Source organism: Sciurus carolinensis, chromosome 6 (assembly GCF_902686445.1).
Source record: "Sciurus carolinensis chromosome 6, mSciCar1.2, whole genome shotgun sequence".
NCBI lineage: Eukaryota > Metazoa > Chordata > Mammalia > Rodentia > Sciuridae > Sciurus > Sciurus carolinensis.
The window spans coordinates 132,825,370-132,841,939 of record NC_062218.1 but is presented as its reverse complement, the minus strand read 5'-3'; the positions used below and the strand labels follow the sequence as shown (position 1 = coordinate 132,841,939).

Genomic DNA, 16,570 nt, shown 5'->3' with positions numbered 1-16,570 from the left:
GATATGCCAAGAACCCAATCTCATTTGCCTTAAGTGGTCATGATGTACCCTTTTCCCATCTCATTTCCTTAGAACTTACTCAGCACTGCACAATTGTCATAGCAAATAAATATCTCAAGAGATCTCCCCTTCAAAACTTTAAATAAGGAGAGAAAAAACAAAACAAAACATGTGCCCTACTGAGAACTGTTTTCTACAGATAAACTACTGTATAAGAAACAGGATGTGTTCCATAAGCAGAGAGCTGTGACATAAAATGTTATTAATCCTCTTTTCTCCTCCTACCCCAAGTCTCTGCCTCTCCCCAGTACCTTCCACAGAGCCCCCTTCATATCCTTGTTCCTTAGGGTATAGATCACAGGATTGAGCATGGGAATAATTATAGTATAAAAAAGGGCAACAAACTTTCCCTCACTCTCAGAGTAACTGCCTGTAGGTTGGAGGTATGTGTACATGGCTGAGCCATAAAAAAGGCAAACCACCAGGAGGTGGGAGCCACATGTTCCAAACGCCTTTCTGCGCCCAGCCATTGACTTGATCCTCAGGACTGCCAGAGCAATGTGTGCATAGGAGCCTAGAATCAGGGCTGCAGGAACAACAATGATTATGACCCGGGCCACAAACATCTTGGCCTCTGTGCCTCCTGTGTTCTCACAAGCCAACTTCTGGAGTACAAGCATCTCACAGAAGAAGTGGTTCAGGTAATGGAGGCCACAGAGAGGCATGGCCATCATGAGGCTTGTCTGAATCAGCGAGTTCACGAGGCCTCCCACCCAGGCAGCAATAGCCAGTGACTGGCAGAGAAGAGGGTGCATGATGGTTGTGTAGTGGAGTGGACGACACACAGCGGTATAGCGGTCAAAGGCCATCACCACTAAGAGTACACACTCAGTTCCACCCAGGGAGAGGGATATGAGGAGCTGGGCCACACACCCTCCATAGCTGATGGTCCTGTCAAGTCCAGAAAGATTGATCAGCAGCTGGGGCACAGTGCTGGTGGTATAGCAGAGGTCCAGGAAGGAGAGGTGACAGAGGAAGAAGTACATGGGTGTGTGCAGTCGAGGGTCCAGTTGTGAAAGAATGATGATGGTGATGTTGCCAAAGAGGGTTATAGAGTAGAAAATCAAAATGAAGGCAAAAAGAATGAGTTCCAGTTGAGGCCAATCTGAGAAGCCCACCAAAATGAAGCCCTCTCCAAAACTGGTGTTGAAACTTCTCATAGTCTTTCACCTAAACAAATAATGGAAGACAATTCAAGGTCTCTACAAAGAATATGAATTAAAATATTATATCAATATAGAATCTACTGTCATGTATAACTAAAAATAACAAATAAAAAATTAAAAAATTAAATGGTAAAAAAAACTTTTTGACAGTATTCCCTCAATAATGCATTTCTTTATGTATTTTGCTATTCAGTTCAGTTATGTGCAGTCTTCTCTTTTACTCTTTCCTTAAAAGGATAAATCATTGGATTGGGAATGATGTCATCTTTGAACCGTATAGCCCTGCTGCCTGTGTGTTCTGTGATGTTAGCCAGGTCATCAGTCCTGCAGTGGTGATGCTTTCTTGTCTGAAAGTAGATGTGACATTATCTCTGCATTGCATTGAGATTAGGACAAAATGTAATAAATTTAAATTACTCTTAAATATCTAAGGCATAAAAGTGCAGCATTATTATTCTCTATTAGTCTCTTTGCTCCTCTCCTTGGTCTGTTAGGTATCTTATTTCCTTGAATCAAGGATTAAGCAGACTGAGATCACAAGTTTGAGCTCATCTGGATGCTAATAAGCTACCTTCTGCTAGAAGAACATAACCAGTGCATCTGTCCTGGAAGCCCAGCTCATGACCAGCTGACATCTGTCACATGAACTGAGAAGGGTGTGGATTTATGCCTTGGTAGCAAAAACAAACAAACAAAAAAAACAAAAAAAATTGTCAGTGAATATGTTCCAAATGTTGAGTCCTCCTGCCTGGAATACCCTCCCCTGACTTTATCAACCAACAAGGGAGTGGAGGGGGAAGAATAGAAGTTCAATAGATTAGACAAAAGGGACAGAAGGGAAGGGGTGGGAGAATCAGAATGGGAAAGACAGGAGAATGAATCTGATATGACTTTCCTATGTATATATGTATATGCAAAAGCTGTTCTTACTTTTCTAGCCCAGCCCTCTTTGTACAGCTTCTTTCTAGTATTTGTCTACTCACTGAAATTCTTTTTACATATCTTTGTCCTTTTTTGAGCTGTGAGCTCCCCATTCATAAAGGGCAAGTTGATCATTAAAAAAAAGTTAGCATCTTCCTGCATGATACTCAAGATATATTAATGTTACTTTAATTCATTACACATACTAGCTGTTAGATAAATTTTGTTATATGTAGCATTTGACTCTAGTCTAATCTCATAAAATTCTATTCCTCTAAGAATCTACATATTCTTCAACTGCATCCATTTACCTCCAAAAAATCCCAAAAAATCAAAGGCCAAATGATTTCTCTGATAAGCGGATGATGATACATAACAGGGGGGTGGGAGGGAGGCGAGAATAGAAGGATGGATTGTATAGAGGAAAAAGAGGGGTGGGGAGGGGATGGGGGGAAGGAAAAATAACAGAATGAGACAAACATCATTATCCCCTGAACATGTATGATTACACAAATGGTGCAACTCTACTTCGTGTACAGAGAAACAACAGTTGTACCCCATTTGTGTACAATGAATCAAAATAAATTTTTAAAAATCCTACATATTAACTAGTATACTTTGAGGAGCTTAGAAGAGGGATAGGCATCAAAAGTTGCCTTCCATTAAAGGTTGGTTTTTCTTATGGCAAAGATCCAAACAATGTCATATGAAAATGTGGCAGTACTCAAAGCAAGAGACAGATGATCAACTGGCTGTGCTCAGTATGAAACATCTTTTCCTAATTAGCTGATTCTTCTCCATGCCAAATTTACTGAACTGAAACCACCACCAATGGATCAATACTGGATCAATGATAATAATGAATTTGGAGGCTATCCTTGAAGCCTCAAAGGAAAAGATAAATAAATTGTGAATTAGTGGTAATGAACATATACACATATACCTTAACCATCACACCAAAGTTTTTTATTGAATGACCACCAAAATAGAGAGCAAAAGATTTAGTGTGAATACCTGTTCAATTCCACCACTGACCAACTTTTCCACCTGTTCTGAAAAATTCATATCTGAGTCTTATTCTACTTACCTATAAAACAATAAATAATTTATTTCATAGGATTTTGATTGAGATTGAATGATATGTATTCTGAAAGTTGTGATGAAAAATAGCTATTTCCATTTTAGCACTTATCTTTCTCCATCACATGCAATGGGTTCTGCTTAACTTAGTCACCCTTATATCCCAATTCCAGGGAAGTACCTGGTAAATATAAGAATCATGAAAAGTATTGTTGAATAAATTAATGAATACATTCCCCATGATTTCTTCTATGACATGAAAGAATTAACACACTTTCACTGTTTCTAACTTATTAGCACAAACTATTTAACTGTTACTGCTCTATATGTTTGTGATTGTTTTTTTAATTGTAAACAAATGGGCTACAACTTGTTTCTCTGGTTGTATATGAAGTAGAGGCATACCATTTGTATAGGGTAATGGTGTTTGATTTGTGAGTGATTTTTATAATGTCATATGAATATGTTTCATATATTTGAAATTGAACAAAAACTTAGAACTATAATTAACATGATAAACAATAAAACTATAATACAAAAGAATTTCAATATGATGAAATGTGGACATTTAAAATATAAATTGCCATTTTAGTAGATAAAAGAATGAGATACCTTTGAACTGATAGAATTGAATTTAGCTTCAAACTTTACTTGGAGAAATGTAGAATGGAGGACACAAAACTTGGACATTTTACAGTTATTCACAAAAAGTATAAAGGACAACCCCAAAGAGTCAAAGAAATTCTTTTTCTTTATATATATATATATATATATATATATATATATATTCCTTTATAATTCTTTATACATATATATTTATATATATTCTTTATACATGTTACATGTAGTTTACATGACAGTAGAGTACATTTGAGTTGTGCTATCACATATTCTGATTTAATATTTTATTACAAAGCAATCATAACAAAAAAAGACATATAGCCCAGTGGAACAGATGATTTGGCCTAGATATAAATATATTTGATTTTTTCACCAGGGACAAAATGAGGAAAGGATAATTCTTTCATAAATGGTGCTGGGAGAAATGAAAAATGAATTTCCACATGAAAAAGATTGAAATTGGACCTTGTCTCATCATGCACAAGAACAACTCAAAATGAATAATACAAGAAGATCTTGCCATTTGCTACAAAATGAATAAAACTGGGAGACACTATAAATGAACCAGATGCAGAAAACAAAAAGTTGCATGATCCTACTTAGATGTACGAGGTAAAAGAAAAATAAATCAAATATACAGAGATACTAAATAAAATGTGGTTTCCAGGATTAGGTGGAAGGATGAAAGGTGAAGATAAAGATCCAAGGATACAAAATAGAACATATTTAAGATAAAAAAAAAAGTCTAGAACTCTAACCCCAATGCAGAGACTATAGGCAATTAAATTGTACCATATTTGGAATTTATGTTAACAAATTTTATCTATTATTGCTGCTCTTGCCACAAAAACAAAGAAAAATGAGAAATTGTGTGTGACAACGTATGTTAACTTGCTTCAAGATATTAACAATTATTATACTACTTAAATGTATCCCATATCATCATGTTTTATACATTAAATGTTCATAATAAAAAAATTTTTGCTAATAAAAAAATTTAAATATCAGAAGACTAAGATGATAGGAGTTGACCAAATCCTCAATATGTAAGTCAACAGGGCCTGTTAGTCAGATTTTCATCACTATGACCAAACTATCTGACACAAACAACTTAAAGGAAGAGAGGTTTCAGAGATTTCAGTCATGGTTGGCTGGCTCCATTGTTCTGGACCAGAGATGAGACAACATCATGGGGGAAGGGTGTGGCAGGAAAAAAAAGTTGCTTAGCTCATGGGAACTGAGCAGCAGAGACAGAAGAAGGGGAAAGGGAAAGATAGAGTCCCCAAGGGCACACCTACTTCCTTCAAACATGTTCCAACTGCCTATAGTTTCTACCATGTGCCAGTAGTCCATTTGAATTATTAATCCATCAAGTGGATTAGTCCACGGATGAGATTAGAGCCCTATGAGCCAATCATTTCCAAAATGATCAACCACTGGACATTGCAACCCTGGGGACCACTGCATATGAGCTTTTGGTGAATAATCCAGATCCAAACCACAACAGAACCTACTGACTTTTGAATTTTACCTAAAAAGCTCAGAGTCAATAAAAACCATAATACAGGAAGGAAATATACTAGCCATTTCTTCATGTCCCTGTACTCCAACCAGTACAGAGTTATCCTGTACCAAATATTGAGCCAAGAACTTGTTTCATGAAACCCTGCCTCATTTCCTCATGCCTATTCTTTTGCTCCTTTATTTCTGTCTGCTCCTCACATTCATCTTTATGTGTCCTCAAGTCATCATGTCTGTATCTTTAACTTATCGCCCTGTAATATCTACCAATCCTGGAAGAATGCCCTCTCTACAGTCTCCCTAGCTAAAATCAGGTTAATAAATTCTTCTGAAAAGAATAATACCAATATGCAAATCAATCATACTCCAAATTCAGTCTCTCCAATGTGTCTTTAACATTCCCTTCTGTATTGGCTCTTTCCTAAGAGCAAGTCTTTTCCATTTGAGCATATCTTCTTTCATTCTGTATCCTTCTTTGGTTACTGCTTTATGTCTTTTTTCCTCTTCATAGATCACTTTATTGGGAGAGTTATCTCTGCTTACTGTTTCCACCACAGGAAGTGGGGATTCCCACTCAGTATTCAACCCACTACTATGAATTCTGTTCTCTCCATATTTTATGGGATAACAGAGTGGACATTTTCAGTTCTTTTCTAGGTCATGTTCACTACTGTCCCTTTCTTCACAAAACCTCTTCCCCTGCCTTCCTGAATACTTTTCCCCTCTCTGGCCATCTCTTAGTCTCCTTGGTGTGCTCCTCTTTGTGCATTCTTCACATCTTAAGGCTCCTCTTCAGGGTTCCAACCAAAACCCTCTTCTCTCAACATTCTAAAGACCCTTCCTGTAAAATGCCATCTATTCCAAGACTTGAATCACAAATGTCTCTATGTAGATAGCACCCAAACACGTCTCCACTCACAATGTCTAATATGAATTTCAGACTTTAATAATCCAGTTGTACTAAAAATGCATTTCTATTTTATGTATCTGATGGCTTGACTCTGGGTGCTTGGTTAACCAGGGAGTTACTGCCCCTCTCGGGGATAGAAATTCCTAGAGAAAGTAATAGACTTTTCTGAAAATATAACTGGGATGAACAAAAGAGCTAATTTAGAACTTATATTTCAGCTATCTCCTTCATTTGGTTTTCATAGGTCCTCCCACTCTGGGCCATTATACAAACTATCTTGATCAACCCAAGGCCAGATACCACGAAATTAAAGACATCCTTTCAACAGCAGAGTGTGTTGAAACTATTCATATTTACAAATTTCAAGCCTGTTAAACCTGCCTGCCCCATTCCAAACTGCAGAAACCAGAATAGAGCCTATGGCCACATTTTCCCTCACTATCCCTGCATCATAACTAACCTGATGCTTCACTATGTGCCCCCGTATGTCATGGCATGTCCCCTCCTCTTAGGAACTGTGAGTGATAAACTATTTGAGGGCAATTATTTCCTAATCCATTGCCTCACCTTACCTGAGTAATAAAAAATATCTGTTAACCTCTACCTTCTTTCTGGTTATCTTCACTTGTAAGACCCCAGGAACAACAAACTCAGCATGTCTAACAGTGAACTCATGTCTCCCTTCAAAACTCCTGCTTCTCTTGTGTACTCTACCATGGAAAGGCATCATAGCTACAGTTTGTGAAAACAGAAAATTGATCATCAGTTTCCAATAATTCCACTTGGATTCAAGTCACAACTTCTCTGTCACTTCATATATGATACGGGTTTACAGACGGGTGGTTTGACCACTAAGTACATAAATGGCAATGTCTGTAAACATTTTGGGCTGGTACAATTGGCATCTACTGTGTCCAGGTCAAGTGTGCTGCTAAATATCTCACAAAACTCTAGACATTCTACACCCAATCTGACACGTACATAAGGATTACCTTGCACAAAAGTCATTATTGCTCAGATCAAGAAACTGTCTTCTAAGACATATTCTTTAATTCTTCTTGTCTGAGATAAGCCTTTTGCTATATGATCCTATGGCAGGCTGTAATTTTCCACATGTAAATTGCCATGTTGAACTTAATTTCTAATTTGATTAGTTCCCTATGCAACCATGCTACAGCCTAGAAAGAGCAGATCTTTGTCTACAATATTGGCAATTACAAGCTTGCCTGGACCATTGAGTGGAATATAAAAGTGCTAAAAATGTCCCTGAGACTGTAAGCACTTACCTGAACCAGCTATTAACAGGTCCTTAGAAAGCGATGCCATCTTACAATAGTTTCACTCTTATTTAGAAAGTGGGATGTGGAGTTACTCCTACATCCTTGAAATCTAGTGCTTTTTATCCAGAAATTGGCATGCAAGAATAGGGGTCCAACATTATGCACTCTCTAGGTTAAATGTTTTTCTTTTCTTTCTCCATCATATTGAATTTTTTCTGCCAAACCAAAAACTTGGTACCTGCCTACTTGATTTGCAAACACCTTGCTTGATTAGTGTTTCCTGCTTTCCAAAACCCAGTGTGAGATATGAAAAATGACAAACCCCAAAATAGTGTGACCTGGGAAGAGGGAGTGAGGAAGAAGGTGACGCTTGGATAACATTGATCCTTTCCCAATACTTTCTTTCCCAGTAACAAGACAAGCCCTGGGAAAGAGATATCCATCAAGCCTGGAATGATCGTTTCTGGGAAAAGGCCAAAGTATTGATCCTTTTCAAAAACAAATCCATTTCCAGACACTGATAGCTGACCCCAGACCCTACATATGGACCAGTAAAAGCAAATTTCAGATACTCACCACTGATCCCCAGATTCCCCCATCTCACCCAGTAAAAACATCTCAAATTCCTGAGTGTCCAAACAGACATGCTCATTAATTAAGTCACCTCTCTGTGTAACCTATATAAGCACCTATATAACCCTTTAGCCAATGGTTCATTTTCTACCAGGAAAGTGGGTCCATCAGAGGTGTGACCCCACCACTGAATAAAGGTTCTGCTGATCTGTGAAGTTTTCACCTGGCTCCGTCATTTTGTGCTAACACCCAGGGTTCTGATGAGAATGATCTGATCTCCAGAAACACAACATTCATACCCAAATGAAGAGTCTCACTTAACTCCCAAGACTGATGTTCAGCACAGTCAGCCTCAACCTCTTGCACTGGGCACATCTCTGCCACTCAGAAACCAGTTCCTATAGTGATGACCATTTTCCAATCCCTCATAGAGCTCTCCACTCTTCTCTGGGCTCACTGCTGGGGTCTGCCTCATGCCCACATCTGGAAATCATGGAAAGAAAAGCTCTTCTTACTCATGTATTCCCTGGGAGCTTTTTCATCTTCAACAACAGTTGCACATTACTCCTCAGATGGACTCTACGCTGGAATTCTGGTAGATCCCACACAATATTCCCAGTCCTATATCTAATAAACCAAGAGAGTTGGATCAGAAGCCAAGCATAGCAGTGGTCAAAATGGCTCAGAGAACAGACAGCATTAGGCTCATATAAACAGTCCCAGTGCATATAGCTGGGAGGATCGGGGGGTTTCTTTAGGGGAGCACACAGAATAAGCCCAAACCTCCTTTCAAATGACAGTATTTCATATACTGAAGGAAACAATCATGTCATGCAGCCTTTACTGGATTCCACATTCCTTAAGTGAAGGTTCAAAATGACCATTTTCTTAAATATTTTCCAAATCTGTTAAACTGATTTTCCCAAATTCTGTTAAACTAATAAAATTGTTTTCTACTGAGTCCTGTTTTTGTAGCAGCCATCTCTAAGTGTTTTTAAATGATGTCTGCTCACTCATATTTTAATAAATGTATGGTACCCAATACTCTGCACTAGGCAAAAGAATTTTGAGAATTTTTCAAGTTCTGGTTAGAGACAGATTAAAACCTTTACAAAATACATAGACTCAAAGGACAATAAGACCAATAAGTCATCTTAAACATTCTTTATGAGAAATAGGTGTTTCTCATTGTGTATTTTTATCATAACAGGGAATGCTGGAAGACAGGCATGATAGCTTACATCCTATTTAAAGACTGGCCATATGGAACAGGTAGGTGTTGGACTTGTCTTGTTCTTCCCCACAGGCCAACACTAGGACCAATCAGTGAAATACATCAGAAAACAGAATATGGCTCTCCATCTCCTTCCTATCCCCATGTATTTAGGGTGATCTTTAAGACTCTTCTATTAAATTCTTCATAATAACACACTGTTTCCCAGTATAGAACCAGAAAACCACAGTAGGGATCCAATCACCTCAATTGACATTCAGAGTCTCAATTAAGAACACTTGAAAGAAGTGAAGCCGTCTAAACATACAGTGCTTGGAACAAAAGTGACATTTTAGTCATTTGCAAGTTTCCTGCTCATTCAGAAGCTGGAAGTTTAACCTACAGGATGCTGTAAAAATGTTTGCACATGACATTGAATATGGGATTTGTTGGTATCAAGCACCACCCCAAACCCTGATATCCTATATTTTGCTACTCTTAAATTTCCTTTTAAAAACTTTACTCTTTAAAAAAAAAATTCCTTAAGTCCCTTAAGAAACATCAAGCATTTTGACATTGCATAGTTGATTTTCTACATTACAAAAATCAGTGATTATGATTATCTCTGTGTGTGCTGGAATACATGAATCTTTGTCTATGCATAAATTCTGTAAAAAACAAACTCTTTTTGCAGGACTGGGAATTAAACCCATGTCTTCTTGGATGATAGTCAAGCACTCTAAACTGAATTACACCCCCTAGTCAATAATAAACTTCTTGAGATAAAAAATCATGTACTAAATTCTTCACACCTTTTGCCTATATTAATTATATTGTATGGCCATAATGAGACCACAGTGAAGCCAGAAAAGACAATCTGTGCAAAGGATGATGTTCTACAAACTCCTTATGATCCACCTTATTGTGAAAACATCCACCCTTCAATTTGAATCAATTTTCCTTTCTCGTGTTATGCTCACGTTGCAAGTTTTTTTATTAGTTTACAGAGGATTAAACTCACTACCAAAACTAATTAGCTATGAAATGATCCTTCTCCCTGTTCTTCATCACAGTTTGCACTAATAGACTCAACCTCTCATTCTAAACCCATAGCTTTCACACTAGATAACACATAATCTCCTTCCTATCCCCATGTATTTAGGGTGATCTTCAAGACTCTTTTTAAATCATTCATAGTAGCCTTCTAATGTTTTCCTGTGTAGACCCAGAAAACCACAATTGGGGGTCTAATCAGCTGATTGACATTCAAAGGCTGAATTTAACAAATTGCTTTTTATATGCTGACTGCCCACACAGCATTGTCTCTAAATTGGATTCTTTCCAGTTTCCAGAATTCTCTTCAACCTTTCTTGATTGATTTCAACAACTCTAAGAATGACTCTGTTCTTGGCCTCCTGGTTCTGATGTCTACACTTTACATGTTAAGAGCAATGGCATCATAGGTATTGAGTTTTGGAAGAGACTGTGACGCCATAGTGGCACACCCAGTCAGTTCTCACCCAGAATTCTATGAAAGAAAACTGCTGCGTTTACCTCCCTCGATTCTATTGCCTTCAAGATGATGTGAGACCCATTCAACATTGGTGGCACCTAGAGATGTCTGGGAAAGACAGGTTCCTCTTTGGTCCTGACTTCATCTGTGGAGTGGAGGCTTGCACCAGAGTCTTGTCCTGGAGAAGTCATGCTTCCATATGGTTCCCTCCCTCAACAGGGGAGCCAGCTGAGGCCCAGGAGGCAGAAGCATCTTCCCACTGCACTCTGACTCAGTCACCCTAGCCAGCTGAGACAGGAAGAAGCTGGTGTATTATCAGATCACCTCCTGCTGAAAGCCTGCAGGGGAGAATTGGCTGAGCTCTGCAATTTTCCCCTAGGGACCCAGGCACTATCTCTTTAAGAGCAGTGTATATCATGACTGGCCTTGGAGACCTCTGGGCCCCAATATGGCAATTATAACCAACTGACTGACTCAAGTTCAGCCTTGTAGTTCTCAGTTCTCTCCATCCTCACACTTTGCCCAAACTGACATATCCTGTGTACTCAGAACACAGCTTCTCCCTTGCTCATGGGACTCTAGCCTGGGATTCCTCCCACATTCCCTACTTTGACCCTCATCTTACCAGCCCTTCAATCAGACCAAATTTCACGTCTTACTTGGAGCCACCATGGTCGCCACAGTCCAAATCTTTTCTTCTCTGGAATTTTCACCAAATGTTCCTGTCTTCTTTATGTGTATCATGGATCCAGTAAGTATTTATTTCCTTCATGAAAAGTCTGATGCTTTAAAATCTCTCTCACATACTGTACTTGATGTACTAATAATCCTTATTATGTTATACCCTGACATTGTTCACAACAAACTTAAAAATTAAGTGGATTCTTTATCAGCTCACTCCACATTATTATTGAGCCATGCACACTGGTCTAAATGCTTGAAAAATAAAAAAGAAGGCTTGAAATTTATCTGTAACCGTTTAAAGCCATAGATGATGTAGAGGAGATAGCTCTGCCATAACTGTCTTTGTCACCTTGAAAAGCTGTCTTGACATGCTTGAGCCTCAGTTTCCCCATCATTAAGATGATGATAATGTGACCTATCCTGTACCACTGTTTGTGCATTAATGACACACATATGCTAGGTGCCTGGTGGGTGGTGGACATTCCTTCAGTGGTAGTGGTATTGTTTAACAAACATCTATTTTGTGCCTTCTCTTTTTCTGAAATAAATGAAGAAAATATGATCTCTGTCTACAAGAAAGTCCACAGTCTTGCAAGAGATGGCCATTACCTGAAATAATTGCAAACAAAGTGATAAGTTCCCTTTTCTACAGAAGAGGACACTGAGGCAGAGGATTCAAGAACGATTTTCAAGCTTGCCCAGCTTATCCATTGCCTGTGCCAGGCTATACACCCCAGGCATGAGGGAGCTAAACAGGTTTCCAGTGACATAGATAGTGTTGTTTTATTTCTGTAATATATAAATAGGGGGATCCACATATGTATATGTGTGTGGCTATATAAACATAAAGAAAAGTATGGAAAGATTCACACCAAACCGTTCGTGGTTATACTGTTTATTAGATGAAAGGTGTTAAATATGGGAAGGAAGTGTGGAGAGCGATTCATTTTTCTTCATAAAATAATGGTTTCCTTTACCATATAATTAGCATACATTGCTTTCATCACGTTTAATGAAAGATAATTCACACATCCTACACATTTAAAGTATGAAATTTGAATATTTTATTACATTTCCAGGGTGCCATTTTGATCTCTTCTCAAAGGAATTTTTTCTTTTTTTGGTACCAGGGATTGAACCCATGGATATTGAACCACATCCCCAACATTTGTTAAATTGCTGAGGCTGGGTTTGAAATTGCAATCCTCCTGCCTTCGTCTCTGGAGAGGCCAGGATTATAGGTGTGTGCCAGTACTCCTGGCACAGGATGTATTTTATTTTGTGCATATTAACCTTCGTTGATTATGCACATTGCAAATACCTTCTAATCTCTAGCATGGTTTCACTTTATTTATGAGAACTATGTGTATTTGTGTTTACATGTGCATGTGTGCATGTGTGTGCATGCACTCCTGCATGTGTCTTGTTTCCATGTGCATTTAATACCACTCCTTTCATTTATGGTTGAGTTAGGATCTATCAAAGTTCTACCAAAGGACTTTGTTTGGATTTTTTTTTAATTACATTGGGGAATAACTAGAATTAGTTCAGGCAAAATGAGAATTTCTTATAATATAGAGTCCTCCAAATATGAATATGTAGATCTTATTATTATTCAGGGATTTTTTTTGTATTCTCCAGACATGTTTTGTAATTTTATCCATAGAGGCCATATAAGTAGAATTTGTCTTTTTGTGAAGGCTATTTAACTTCACTTATGCTTTATAGTTCACCAGGCTAATAATCAATGTTGTAGCATATGTCCAAATTAACTTTTTAATGATGAATAATATTCTACTGTAAATATATACATATGTGCATGTGTGTGTGTGTGTGTGTGTGTGTGTGTGTGTGTGTATTCCATATTTTATTTAATCCATTCATCTGTAGGTGAACAATGAGTTACTTCCACCTTTGGCTATTGTAAATAATATTGCTAAAAATATAGGTTTGATAGTTAATTTTAGATGTGACTGTGTTAAGAATTACCAAGAGAACTGGTAAAGCATTATTTCTGAATGTGTTTTTAAGGGTATTTCCAGGATAGACTGATATGTTAGTCAGAGGACCAAGTTGGGAAAATCTGCTCTCGTTCTTCAGCAAACTCTGTCCAATTAGCTAGGAACCAGGATAGATCAAAAAAGCTGAGAAAAGTTCTTTCCTAGAACTGAAACCCCCAACTTCTCTTGCAATTAGACAGCAGAACTCCAGGTTCCCCAGCCTTTGGACTTCAGGAGTTTATCCTGGAGGTTAGGAGGCCCAGGTTCTCAGGCCTTCAGCCTCAGATGATAGTTACAAGGTTGGCTTCATGTCCTGTTTTTTCAGACTTGAACTGAGCCACATTACCAACATTCCAGGATCTCCAGCTTTCAGGTGGCCTGTGGGGCTTCTTAACTTCCACAATGCATGAACAACTTCCCCTACTGCCCTCGCACCTCTCTCCCTTTCTCTCTCTCTCTCTCTGTCTCTCTCTCCTCTCTATAATGTACCACATATTTGTCTTGTTTCTTTATGCAGCCTTAATAAAATGGCTGTATCATATGTTACTCTATTTGTATTTTTTTTTAGGAAACTCCATAATGTTTTCCACAGAGATATAACATTTCACACTTCCACCAAGGGTACACTAGGAGTTACAATTTCTCCACATTCTCAACAATACTTGTCATCTTTTGATAATTCTTAATAATATTCATCCTAAGATAGGAAATAGTATATCCTTAGGGTTTTGATTTGCATTAGCCTAATGATTACTGATTTGAACAACTTTTATATGCTTGATGGCCATTTATATATGTCTATTAAACTCTGCACATTTTTAAATTGGGTTACTTTGGTTTTTGTTAAGTTGTAGGTGGCGATTATACATTATGGATATTAACTGTTACCATACATGTGATTTGAAAATACTTCCCATCAATGTTGAGTTTGTCTTTGAAGCACAGATGGTTTTAACTTTGGTGTGGTCCCTATTTTTTATTTTACAGTCTATGCTTTTGGGTCATATCCATGAAACCATTTCCTAATGTAATGTCATGAAGTTTTTCTCTTATATTTTCTTAAGAGAGTTTTATAGCTTTCCATTGTACATTTAAGTATTTGATATATTATATATATATGTATATATGGCATAATTTAAAGATCTAAATTCACTCTTTTGCATGTGGATAACCAGTTTTTCAGAACTATATGTTGAAAAGACTACCTTTTCTCCATTGTATCATCTTGGAATGCTGTTGACCTCTCCTACCTCCTTTCTTTCTAACCTCAATCTTCCTGTATTACGAATTTGTTCACAGAAAACGGAACTGGCAGCATGTTATACTAAGGGTCGTATTTAGGATTTCAGAAGTCTGGATTCAAGCTTCACCCCACGTTTGTTATGTAAACGTGAATATCTTATTTAAGCTCATTGATCCTTAGCTTCATTGTGATTAAGCCAGGAAATAACAAAATATAAATATAAAACAAATAATTTTAATAATGCTGTTAAAGGATTAATGACAATTTATGCAAAATAAGTTTGCAAATAGTAAATAATTTTGGGGATTGTTATTGGAATAAAACAACTAAATCAAACTGAAATTTGAGCAGATTGTGGAAGGTTGTTAACAAACATTCCTACATTTTAAAATATGAAACCATCATTTAGTACATGGAATGAAATAATAGTGGTGAAATATTATACTGTCATGTAGACAGACACGTGGAAAAATGGAATAGAGAACAATCTAGAAATAATCTTTCACATACATACTGAAATTGTATTTATGTCTTCTCCTTTGATTATTTTTCTTAATAACATTCTTCAAAATAAATGTTTTTTCCTACTGATGTTACCAGAGTTATATTTTTAATTTTATGTTTTTTCCTCTTAGTTCATTATTTGTACACTCATTTCTTCTCTATTCTCTTCTATCTTACATGGGAAATTTCTTCTACATGACACCAAGCAACATGACTGAGACTCTTGGTGAGGCTGACAAGATGTTGCTCTCTTCCTTATTTAGTGCTGACCAATCAATATTGCATCTTTCTTCAATGGATAATTGACACCAGATCTGAAATTTACATGCCCCATGAAGTAGTTCTGTTCAAAATTATTTGCACCAAATACATAGAAAAGGATCCACTGTAAGAGACTTTTGAAATAGGTCCTGAGATATGGATGAATATGACCAGAGTCACAGATAATTAAAAAATCCGAGTGAACTCATGTTATGGTTTGAATGTGAGGTGTCCCCCGCCAAAGGTTCCTCTCAGACAATACAATTGGAGGAGAAATGATTGGGTTACAGCCTTAATCGAATCAGTTAAATAATCCCTGATTGGATTAACTGAGTGGTAACCAGAGGCAGGTGGGGTGTGGCTGGAGGAGGTGGTTCATTGGTAGTGTGGCTATGGGGTATATATTTTGTATCTGAAGAGTGAAGTCTCTCTCTCTCTCTCTCTCTGCTTTCTGATCAGCATGTGACCTGCTTCTCTCTGCCACACTCTTCCAGCAGGACATCCTACCTCACTTGTGTTCTGAGGAATGGAACCAGTTGTCTATGGACTGAAACCAAAAGCCCCTAAATAAACTTTTCCTCCTGTAAAATTGTTCTGGTCATATCCTTTTAGTCACAATAGAAAAAAGCTGACTAAAACAACTCATATCCTCTTCTCTTGTCAGAATGCCAATGGCACCACATTAGTATCTGACTGGTGGAGAAGTGTGGTCATTGTGAACTGATCCTTCTCTGACTCTCAGACATGCCAAGAACACAACCTCATTCTCCACAAGTGGTCACAGTGCACTTTATTCCCATCTCATTCCCTTAGCAAGTGGTGATACAAATCAACACTTACTCCCCGCTGCACGGTGATCATAGCAAGTAAACATCTCAAGAGATCTCCCCTTCAAACTTCCAAACAAGGAAAGCAATAAAACCCTGAGGTCTACTAAAAAACGTTTTCTACAAGGAACAGGATGGGCTCCATAGTCAGAGGGCTGTTGACAGAAAACATTACTAACCCTCTTTTCTCCTC

At 37.7% G+C, this 16,570-nt stretch overlaps 1 protein-coding gene across 1 annotated transcript; it reads right to left on the bottom strand.

Moving 5' to 3' along the window:
- Nucleotides 1-281: 281 nt before the first annotated feature.
- On the bottom strand, nt 282-1,220 carry LOC124987201 (olfactory receptor 10-like). The gene has a single exon (XM_047556251.1). The coding sequence runs from the start codon at nt 1,218-1,220 to the stop codon at nt 282-284; it is 939 nt and encodes a 312-aa protein (XP_047412207.1).
- Nucleotides 1,221-16,570: the final 15,350 nt, after the last annotated feature.

Bases quoted from the DNA above. Each gene is read 5' to 3' on its own strand.
- LOC124987201 (XM_047556251.1), bottom strand. From the start codon at position 1,220: ATGAGAAGTTTCAACACCAGTTTTGGAGAGGGCTTCATTTTGGTGGGC.